The following is a 12,257-nucleotide window of genomic DNA, read 5'->3' as shown; positions in this document are numbered from 1 at the left end:
TAACTTAAAATTTCAGCCTGAATAGGTTCTTATGTGGAGGGGGCTTAAAACGAAAATTTTAGCCTAACTGGTTCTGAAAACCCAGGTTCTTATACGCGGCGTTTTACTGTATCACATACCCCCTTGTTCCAGTGTCGCCGCGAAGGTAACATAAGAAAGATACACCAAACATTCTTTAGAAATCCAGTATAATCCTCGTAAACTGTATCGATTCTGCGATAGAATTTCACCAGGTAGCTACAGATTTTTGTTTACCGTCTAATTTTTCCATTGATTTTGACTTTTAAATGAAGTTTATGTAAAGCCTACTGAGAAACCCTTGTTACGGGGGTCCGCGGTGAAATAAATATTCAATGGCACTGTACTTCTTTATAGCTGGCTACGTGTTTTGTAGTAAAATAAGCAAACAATGCTAGAAGGTATCAAAGAAGCTGGCTAGAGGTACTCGGTATGCGGTGAATAGTATATGCATGACCCACTATGACTCAGGATACGTCTACACGAATCCCGGATATTTTTCAAACCGCATATTTTGTTCACGAATCCGCCCTCCGTCCACACGAAACCAGTGAATCCAGACACCGAAATCGCATTGTTTGGAAACCGCTCTCCAGAGCGGTTTAGGGCCCCGTCCACACGAATCCGGATAAAAAAAGTGCGGTTTCGAAAATGTTCGGATACGTGTGGACGTGGCCTAACATAACGAGTAGATATCTTACTGAACTGGCCTATATACACGAACACATGTACGCGAATTTCACAGGTTCAAACAGCGTTGACCTCCGAACACTCTACTGTATATGTAGCTTTCTGTCGTAAAACGGTTACTATAGTTACAGTAGCCTCCGCTGAATACAAGAAAAAGTAAATGAATGCTACTTAATTGGAAGCGTGTCGAAAAATATTACTAATGGACTCCCAGGGGGGTACTTTGCCTCTAATCATCATTACACAACGCCAAAAATAAAAATACTCCAAGTTTTAGAAGATGAAAATTTTCTGAGAAAACGTGGAGTCGATGCGGAGTCGATTGGGTTCTTTAGAATGTTTTAAGAGTATAACAGCGTGCATTTTTGTCTCAATTCTCAGTCGACTGATCACTTTGATTACCGAAATGAACTTAAAAAAACACCATGCATGCAACAGTCAGAACAAATAAGCAGCGACGCACCATGAGTCCTACGAACAAATCTTACAGAGGACAGGATAATTTAATCAAAAAAACATATTGTCGTCATTGTCGTGTATATTTCGTGTAATCTAATGTTTTACCCCTTTCATTTATATGTAAAAAGGCATTACAATCAATCAATCAATCAATCAACCAATCGATCAAATCAGGCGAAATTATGCATTGTCTCGCAATTCCCAGAAAAGACTTGAGCACAAAGAAAACTAAACCAAATATAGAAATATGACTAGAAGCCTCGGAGTCATGTTAGAATTTTAATATATCGAAATTGGGTTATGACCCCGAAATAGGGTCAAGGCAAGCCGGGAAGATGGTAATATAATCCTCTCTAATTTTCCATCCTCAAAATTTAGTCATTCATATGGGCCTGCAACCGAGGATCGTCTGACTATACAGACCGGTTAAAGAACATGTATTTGTGCATTCATTAATCGTATGCAAGACTAGCTTTCGCAATTGTTTCGTGCACTTTTGCGCTCTTCTTCGAAAACGTTTCTTGAAGCAAGGGCGGCCAAAGCTGGGTACATATATTACCTTATCACAAACCGTAGAAAATATGGCTTTGAATGTAGCTGAGGTTACACAGAAAACAGTGTCGAAAGGCATGCAGCACATTATGCATCGATCTTAGACCTCTCGTGCTCAAAATAGTCTCTTGAGGAAGTGTTATTCAGCACTGAGCTTAAATTAACTGTGCACGGGAAAAAGTTACGGCACCTGGACCAAAGAACTATTTAAGCGTTTTCACTCACATGGTCAGCATCTATGGAAGTTTGATGGAACTCGCACAGGATTAGTTTGGAAAACCAATATGGTCGCCGCGACGTCATGTGGAAAAGGTCATACATAATATATTGGTGCCAGGAAACAAATTAAGATGAATGTCAGGATCAATTTTTTGACGTCACACACAATGGGAACAGCGAGGAATAGAATATGGACAACTTCCAAGACACTTCAATGTCACAAAGATACAACACACTTTTCAATTAACTTTTCAATAATATTTTTTTACCACTGTTCCAATGTAATAAGCATAACAGAAAGTGAACTTTACCTTACACTATCGATAGGATCACTTGAAGATGGATCGTTATCATTCTCAATGAAGTCAAAACTGGCTTTTGGATCCTGTTGATTAAACAACCACGTCTTATTACCGTTAAGTCTGGGATCCATAGATCCATAGAATGGCCATAAAAATAGTAATTGGTAAAAACAGAAGAATGAAAATGAGGCACGCTGCAGTAAAAAGCGTAGATGTATATAGAGCGAACCCTCCGTTTATAGTGAATAAACCCCTTTTTAAAATTCCTGTCTGAAAATCCGGAGGTTGTAGTATTTCTTCACAGCACATTCACGAACAAAAACCATAACTGCTAATTCATTTTTATACTACTGCCTTATAAATTACGGTTATTTGACTGCCTGATAAAAACTGTATCCATATTTCAAACAACAATTAAAAAACCCCAAAACAAAAAAGCACGTCTACCTGGCAAAACGTGCGGATCAGCTGGGTCAAAAGTTAGAATTTTTAACCTTTTTGTTGGTAACAACAAAACACGAGGAAGGGTTTCAAGGAATTTAAAAATCTAAAGTGAACGGCTTAGAGTACACATCAACAGTTTAATAGGAGTAATCTCTCTATAGTTAAAGATAGAAATATTTGTTAGCTTTAGGTTAATAAAGTAAAAAGGAAGACTAATGCTCAACAAAGTTTTCATGAAAGGCCTAATGCTGCCAAATCAAAAGCATAGACCGGTAACGACAAATTTCTATGTTCCAAAATAAAAGGCGAATCCAGGAAATAGTTTCCTTTTTTTAACCCAGTTGTTTCACCAACAGACTCAGGATTAAATGCCACAAACAAAGACCACGAAAACACGACGGAAAAAGCAAACATTATGGCGTGACATAATGTAATCTATATCAAGGCGTGGTAAGCACAGATACTAGCATAGGCCTTTACACAAATATCACCTAAAATTGCCTAAATATCTTTCCGGGAATTCTGAAAAAAATGTCTAAATATCCCCAAAAAATTTCTAAATATCTCGAAATATCTCGTATTTTTGTGTTAAAAATAAGCCGATTTTGAATCCCTTAGGCCAAAATTTTCTCCAGCCGGAGCTGAAAAGTATGTCAGAGATTGCCTACACTAGTATTATAGAAATCAAATAAAGTTCAGGCTCATTGTTTCCAGCATCCGCCATTTTAACAAATGGCTGATAGTGATATGGAATACATTATTCAAGTGGGAAACCGCTAAGTTGGATTATTTTGAGCATAGAATGATAGAACTGAGTATTCCGTTAAGAAAATAGCGAAGAAAATCTGGAAAACAGCCAAAAAAAGCTGTAAATTTTTCTAAATATCCTAAAATTTACTAAATATCTCGGAAACTTCTAAATATCCGAATATTTGTGTAAAGGCCTATACTAGCATTAGTTCAGTCAATCAGGTTAAAGTAGGTCACATGACTGGCCATAAAATGGAGTTCTAGGGGATGTTCTTCCTTCTCCTTCTTGCCATCAGACTGTTTTGTCGTAGTCGCGCAGCCGGACAGCATGGAAATGTACCAAAAAGCGTGATAACCGTGCAAAGTTGTTGTTAAACCTATTGCTTTTTTGAGGGCGCAGCGCGGGTTTCCAAATATGGTCCTTAAAAAAAACTAATATGGACGAGCATTAAACGCTAGTTACACATTTCGATCTCATATGAGTTTCTTGTAATACTTAATGTAAAATGTATTAACAGTAGTTTAACAGAAGAGCGCTATACTCACAAAATTTTGCTGTAATTCTCGATGGTTTTTTTCTAATCCCTCATCCACCACCGCAACAACAATTCCTTTGCCAGTAAAACCCATGTTCCAGACTTGTTGCACATTGTATGTTGGTAGGTCTGTCCGCCTCTAAGAATCAGAGTTAATGTGAAAATTTCCCATTGAGGATTTGAAGAATGTTATGTACGTTTTAACCAATCAAAGATTGCAACACGCAATCAAAGAAGTAGTATAGGAGGGACCGGTTAGGCCCCTTTTTTACGCAGGAATCTCATCAGCGTGCGCAGGAAATACATTAACTAGGTGACGTCATAGGCTATTGTCTTGATCTCATGAATAAAATGCGCAGGTATGCCATTAAGATAAGGTCATGTGCTATTTTTAGTTGGTTTAGGATTTCTAGTTACTTTAAGGTCGATAAACGTCTTCCTTTTCGATTGGTTAGTTAGAAAATAAGAAACGTTTTTATTGGTTAATTCATACTGTCTGAGGAGTAAAGTCAAACTTGTCTGTGACTTAAAATCACGGAGGCGTAATGTAATTATGCAAGTCCTATTTCCTGCTGCTGTGATTGTCCTAGTTCCGGTTCACTGACTTTTGGCGGGCAAATCGTGCATATTAATGAGGGCAAAGACAAACTAGCTCTTGTCCTATTTGCTGCTGCTGCGATTGTCCTAGTTCCTGTTCACTGATATTTGGCGGGCAAATCGTGCATATTAATGAGGGAAAAGGCAAAATAGCTCTTTTTTACACTGCAAACAATGTTTTACTTACCCCTCTCCTGTTCACAATTTTTGTATTTTCCTTCCGCAATTTTTTTATTCCCACTTTTCCCTCCTCCTCCTCCTCATTTCTATTGTTTTCCCTCCACCACCACCACCACCACCACATTTCTATTGTTTTCCCTCCTCCACCACCACCACCACCGCCACCACATTTCTATTGTTTCCCACCACCACTACCACCACCACCACCGCCACCACCGCCACCACCAAAGACCGAAAACCAAATATATATTTTTAAATTATTTAAAGCATAAGTATGAAAAATATTCTTTTGAGAAATATCTAAAGCTATCTAAATCAGCATATTTAGGTGAAACAGTGAAAAAGGAACGACTTTAACCGCTTCTAGATGAATTTACAAATGCCCCACCCCAGGACAGAGGTTTTCTGACAAATTCCCCACCGCCGAGACCGACAACATGACAAATGCCCCGGGAGGATTGGGCTTGGAATTGACTGAGCAATAACATTTTATAAACGTTCATGGACTTCACAATTTTTTTTTATTTTACGTTTCACGGCAAAAATGCAAATCCGGAAGTGCTTGCTTGAGACCTTGAAAACTTTTGTCACACCGTTTTCCTCGACCCAATCAACAGCAAATAAACAAATAGTCATTTTTGCCATAATTTCTCGAACACATGAGATGCTTTTGACGTTTTTGCAGTAACTTGTGGCTTCTTCTTCGCTTTTAGAAGTTGGCACTTAATGATACTACATCGGAGCTTAATCTGCTTACTGTTGGAGAATGAAGTATTGATGGATCAACCTGAGGGAACTGCTGAAATACTTCATGACAGCAACTAAAACTATTAATGTATATGAATTAACGTCCAAGATAAAATCAAATTCCGAGAGAGGATAAAGTTTTATCCTTCCTTACAAAGTCTTAAGAATCAAATATTTAATAAATGAACCGTTATTAAATAGAGACTTGCGTTGAAATGAGTTTGCAACTTATTTTTGAGAGCCTGGAATGTTGTTGTTGTCATGAGTTTGTCGATAGTCTCTGTCAACTTTCAGAACTATGATACGCAAAAAGAACATATCTGCTGTTGTGGAGGGATGTGGGAGAGACTGTAACTTATGTTCAACTTAGTCCTACTGTACCATAAACAGTTTTTAATTATTCTAATTCTAGTCCTACCGCCATAAACAGTTTTTAATTTCTAGTTGCGTACTGTATCTTTAGTTTTAGATGGTAGCATATTTTAGGAAAGGAGAATGTTGTTATACATTCTTAATCTCGAAGTTACCTATTTTGAGAAATTTTCTAGTAAAATTATTTTCAGTTTATCTCTTTATTTTAGTCTATTTTAATTCGTGTCCACAATTAGTATCAATGGCGCTAAAACGACCAGACACGATAATAAAGGGCTATGTATGTATGTATGTATGTATGTATGTATGTATGTATGTATGTATGTATGTATGTATGTATGTATGTATGTATGTATGTATGTATGTATGTAGGTATGTAGGTAGGTATGTAGGTAGGTAGGTATGTAGGTAGGTAAGTAGGTAGGTAGGTATGTAGGTAGGTAGGTATGTAGGTAGGTAGGTAGGTAGGTAGGTAGGTAGGTAGGTATGTATGTATGTATGTATGTATGTTCCCGAAAGCCATATTCTGCACTTGTTCTGCAGGAATGCTTCTTCAATTGCTAACTTTAAGATTTCTAGGCTCACGGTTATTCGTTAGCATGAGGACTTACCATGTACCACTGATCCTTCCACCTTGGATCATTGAAGGTGATGGAGGAGTACAATCTGTATGGTTGCAATACCTGTTGTTCTGCCCAGAGTACCTGCACATAAAACGACAAATCTGTCATTGCCTCATGATAAACCTTGGTTTAGTATTGACTTAAATTATTCATAAATTTGCAACAGCTCAATAAAAGCCATCCAACCATCCGAAGTTCACGACATTTCCTGAAATTGATCAGAGAAGAATTTGTCATATCAAACTACTGACCACGAAGATAAGCGTTTTTATCGTAGCCAATTTCTTGCCGATATGATTTCAGCTTCTCACCTGTCGAGCTTTTTTTTTTTTTAAAAAAATGCTGTAAGATTGTACTCTTCTGCTGACGCCATCGTTCATCGAAATGGTTAACTGCATCCAATTTCAAAATAGAGAATTGTGACGTCTTATGAAGTCATCATCCGTTATGTAGCCATTTTTCATATACGATCGTGCATTAGAATTCTTTGAAAAAGCAATTAAACAGGGAGCTGTGGTCATTATGACGCGTGATAAAAGTCGTTAGTTACACGTCCTCATGATACATGTATATGCCAAACTTTAAGGCTTATAATTAAGAGATACTAAAAGCAGACCAAAGTTAGTTAAAAAGTTAAAAGACGATATCTATGAAAGCGATCTGGTATTCTTGGCCTAAAATATAAATTTTCCTCATTTCTTGTGTGTTGGAAGACTATCGTGTACTTACTCCAATAAACACAATCTGCTAGATCTCTTAACTAGTTACAAGAGCTCTTACTAATTAAGAATTCTTCAGGGGAGCTTTGTTCCCCTAATGAGTTAGTGCTTGGACTGTTTTGTTATTGCCACTCAGTCATCCGGCAAGACCATGGTTTCGGTTCCCCATGTGAACCTCATTAGTCGCAGGGTTGACTTTGTGCTTTGTTGCTTTTACAAGAGCAACTTCAGTCGTTCTTTATCGTGGCGAGAACGGTACAGCCGTGAAATAGCATCGACTTCCCAGATCCGTTAAGGCTCCAATAACATCTAAGCCTTTCAGGATAGATTCAAAACATTTTACTTGAAGTTGTTTAAAATTAAGCGATGGAACGTTACCGTTATTCATGGAAAATCCGACCCGGCGAAGCACTGATAAAAACTCTGGTCTACCCGCCATCTTCGATGTTTTGTTTATCGTTTTGTTTATCGTTTGCGATAACCCACAATTTCTGGGTGTTTGGTGGTCATGTAACCGGCGGATGCCAGGGCTCTTCCCGCCCCACCTCCAAAGCCAGTGAATAGCGCCCTGGGGACGAAGTTGCATTTCGACAACTCAGGCTCTAGTATTTGAGAAACATCTTCACCGCTTTTGCTGTTGGTTTGAGTGGCTACGAGCTCAATTCCGAAATGCTAGAAAGTTCTTTATCATTGCCGTCGATTCGTCGATTGGACACTTAGTTGAGAACAAGAGACGAAAATCCGAGTTTCATGCATAGTCACAACTAAAAATGTCATTAAGAAGATTTTGTTCGTAGCGGCTTAATAGGACTTATATAGGGCAAGCACGCGAGTAGTCATGTTTCAGAAAACTTAACCGGATTTATGTCGAGTTAGTAGGAGAGTTTTCATTGGTATGCTGCACCTCTATGGCACACGCGGGGAATACTAAGATATGGGCGAAAATAATTTCTACCCGAGCGCCGAATGCCGCCACTAAAAACCAGAACTTCAGAAAAATCGTCATATTTCCCCCAATCCCAGAAGCTCACCCTACGGGAACAGCTCTTGGAGACGCCAGTCATGCTGATATGGCCAAACACGCCGCACGAGAAAACAACCAGGCGGCAGGTACAACGAGTGTAAAGGAGTTTATCTTCCCACAAACGTCTGCAGAGACTTAGAAATACCGTCTTGTGGATAAGCATAACTTCTCTAAGAGACGTGTAAGTAAAATCTGTGATATACCCCAGAAAAATCGACGTTTGCGTAGGAACAAGGGTCGACTTCCCAAAGCCAATGAAATAGCCGAGACCGATGAGGGAGACGGGAGCGCTCCCCTTCCAGTTACACCAGGAATGATAGATTTGACGGAATCTCTCGTGCGTTTTAACCAAAGTTAAACAGTGCTTAAAAGCGAAAAAATTGGAAATAGATTACCACGAAGGCAACGCACATACACCCCATGTGATAGCTTTAAACAGAAACTGGAAGAAAGAAATAATAAGGAGGAAAAGGGGAGCCACCAACCATACGGATCCAGGAACCCCGTCACAGAGTATATGGTATAGTTTAGAAGACTCGCCCCAGATCGCTCGGACTGATAGCAGGAGCAGAAGCCGAAAGTCATGAAATAACAACACATTTCTAGACGCGAATAAAACAACACAGGAGAAAAAAAAACAAAAAAAGTGATGGGCCGATATGCGTGACAAGAGACAGTATAGTCGAGATGAACTTGCATAAATAGCTACAAGCCCATAAAACGAAAACAATTGGCAAACGCCGAATAAATCTGGAACGTAGTAAACAGCCCAGGCAGGTAAGTCATAGAACCGCGAGTGACCAATTTTCAAGTAAGAGGATGAAAGCGGCATCTTTGGTTTAAGAGCCCCCAAGTATGTATTTCGCGCACTGGCATTTGTAAACGAAACAGAACAGAGATGCCATGAATTCTAAATTCGAACCGGAAAAATTGATGATAAAAGCACGTGCCGTGAGTACTACTCCATCAGCTGAGAGCCGAAAATTTGGGTTTATGGCTCACTCGAGGGGAACAGCCGAAACATGTCACATATTAATCTTTGGCTATTAAGCATCACAAAAATGCATGATAGCATGGATAAAATGGTAGCTTTCACTTTGAAAATCGAAATTAAAATTTGCCCGTCATAATCTCCTTTTGGCTGCCATCTTGAATTTCGGGAAAGGCTGAAAAGTTGCTTATATTTTTTAACGTAAACAATTCTTGTTTTAGCGTAGATTTAAAACATATTTGAACGAAAAACATGACTTCCGTTTATTCTAGTGCTTAAATTATAACTACCTGATGTCCTATGCGAATCAATATCGCCCGTTATTGGTCACTCAATAAGACCGGCAGTTTGCAATTTTTTTAATAACTGGAAAAAATGTAACGTTTAGAAAATTGTTTCAGATAAGAGTAAGTAAATAAATCATATTTTTACATTGCAAGTGTATTGAATAGAGTCTGTTGTTGAAAACAATAATATCTTAGTGGAGAACCTTATCCAGCCACGCGTCCATGACCGGAATCAGTTTCAGAGGTTTCAACTGAACGTGAATTCCCCGCGCGTCTCATCCAAATCAATGTAATGGCCGAAGTAAGTTCACCAACGACGAGATTTGCAACTCGCTAAGCTTGTCTACACAGAAGTGAGTGACGAGTGACTGCCCTCCACGGTAAAAGAGAGCAGCCAGCGAATGAATTTGTAATGAGCCGTTGCTCATCCAATCCCACGCTTTCTTTGATCCAGTGAAGAAAGCCAACGAAGGTGAAACCTGTGCATAAGGTTCGCAACAGGGGTCTAGTACTTCCTCTTGTGCTTGGATGGCACTCCTGGGACAGTTCCGGCAAGCGGAGGACATAACCAGCAGTTTACAGATGGGTACAGAAGTTGTAGATCTCCTCTGGAGCTATGTTCCATGTGGTCGCTTAGAGAAACTAACTTCGGGCAGCACGTGCGTAGACGTAGTGGTTGACGTGTAGCGCGAGGTGTTGATCAAAAATGTCAAAAGACTGAGAATAATGTGTACCGCTGACAGTGTACAATGTAGGGATTTACTGCGATGCACTATGCTGTGAAGTCATGGAACAAGCTGCTAAGTGCCAACACAAATAAGCTGAAATCGTGCCACAGGGCAAAACCGAAGCATTTAAAAGCAGACGCGGCAACTGGATCATGGACTCCCCGTGTGACAACCGAAGACCAGTCGGGCGACTAGACGCAGACACATGGTGATCAGAGACCCTGACTCGCTACGAGATTCATACCGATCTTAAGGCTGGAAGGTCAAGCGGGAGAATCTGCCGCCATACGAGTCATCTTTTCGACTTACAGGAGCAATTATCAAGCCTCAATGTGAAGAAGAACCATCGGTCTGCTCCCCTCGTTGACACGTTCCCGTATAGTAGTTGCAACTCATGCGTATGAACCTTTCTTCAGGTTATGATGTTAGGGCAGAAAATGCAGCACATATGAATCTACGGTTATGTTAAACTTTCCAAACGCGAATTTCAGCAGTGAAGAATGGTGTTAATCGAATGATGTCAGTTATGGGATCATATAGTGCTTTTGTTCTAAAACAAGCTCTAAGCTGAAGAGTGGAGCACGCTTCGAGGTGGGGGGGGGGGGTGGGGAGGCACTCCCTTATTTGGCTCATACAGGTCAGGTATGTGCTGCTGAACAGAAGGTCTTGAGTATTAAACAGGGTGTAGAATTTCACTATTTTAGTATTAAAATTCTAATTATTTATTTTATTATTTTAATAGTAAAATATTCTATTCTGATAGTAAATTCGCTTAAAAGCGCCGTGAACAGTGTCTTTTTGGGCTGGAAGCCTTAAAAAGACTGTGAGGGCTAGCGATGAGCAGTTTACATTTGCAATACCAATAATTTATTCCATAGTATTTATTTCCGTGGTGTTAGTTTGAAAAACTATTTGATTCTTAATGTAAAACAAAACAAATCAATGTCAGAATCTTAAACAGTGTCCAGGTTTGAAGGTCTCGGCAGCACAGCTCTTTCAGGACTTCCCTTGAGTCCAGCTCTCCCCACCCTCCCCCCCCCCCCCCCCCACCCTCGAAGCACGTTATCTACTCTTATTTGTGCCTTATTGCCTCTTGGTAGAGGTACTTGCCGTAGAAAACGAAGCTACAATTGCTCTAAACATGTTCTTCTAGCATTGTGATCTCGATGGCCTTAAACCTTTGACGACTGCTTTGCTTGTTATCACTCCATATGGTAGGATGCATGATCATGCATGTTTTCCTTCCTAGTCTCATTTAGCTTTCAGTTCAAGTTAATAAATTTGTAAGCAACAACGTCACAAAACGTTTCCAGCGATATCTCGTTTTGGATATTCTGACTATTCCTAACAACGTTACACTCACAGAAAAGGTAACATTTTGAGGAAAAATCCACTGCCAGTGTGGCGGTTTATCTACTACTCTTTGAAGATTAAATATTTTCCTTTCCTAAAAGGTTGGCTAGCCACAATTCTATACAAAAAAAAAAGACGATAAAGTGGGCAAAAAGCTGCTAATATAGAAGAAAGGCAAAGAAAAAAAGAGAGCGATAGAGAAAGATCGAAATAGATTCGCAAATAACAAAGTCAAAATTTTGGCTTGTGTGCATGCGTGAAAAACAAAAAAGCTGTTTAATTACGCGATTAGTCGGAAAATATGTCTTTGTTTGATGCAAAATTCATTTTTAGCTATTCTTTTAGCCATGCTTATTAGTCGAAGACCAGTCCAAAGAAGAGGAGTTGGTAACTCAAGAGTCCTGCTACATAGACGTTTTGTGTGCATATAAAAAACCGTTTGAGAATTTTCCAACCCTCCCCCGTAGAAAAAATAACGGTCCATCCCTAAGCACATCCATGTTGTACATCACATTTGCTCGACTTGCTTACTGCTGCTGCTTATCTCATATGACAACAGTCTCTAGTTGATTGCTTTTTCAACGCAACGATTTCGATTGTTATGTCATTCACGCATGGGGCACCGATAAAAGCGAAGCTGTGATTGGAGGAGTCACTGTACCGCAA

The 12,257-nt window shown here is 39.5% G+C and overlaps 1 protein-coding gene across 1 annotated transcript in view; it reads right to left on the bottom strand.

The window, feature by feature from the left end:
• The window catches only part of LOC140932033 (furin-1-like), a 44,522-nt gene that overhangs the window by 19,862 nt on the left and 12,403 nt on the right, over window positions 1-12,257 (bottom strand). Inside the window, exons 3-5 of the mRNA XM_073381696.1 lie at window positions 6,478-6,570; window positions 3,981-4,109; window positions 2,250-2,323 (exon numbers count right to left, since the gene is read on the bottom strand). Coding sequence (XP_073237797.1) covers window positions 2,250-2,323; window positions 3,981-4,109; window positions 6,478-6,570 — 296 coding nt within the window. The remainder of the gene's footprint in view (window positions 1-2,249; window positions 2,324-3,980; window positions 4,110-6,477; window positions 6,571-12,257) is intronic.

Source organism: Porites lutea, chromosome 3 (assembly GCF_958299795.1).
Source record: "Porites lutea chromosome 3, jaPorLute2.1, whole genome shotgun sequence".
NCBI lineage: Eukaryota > Metazoa > Cnidaria > Anthozoa > Scleractinia > Poritidae > Porites > Porites lutea.
Note: the sequence above shows the minus strand (reverse complement) of the source record. Positions and strands in the feature narration are given on the sequence as shown.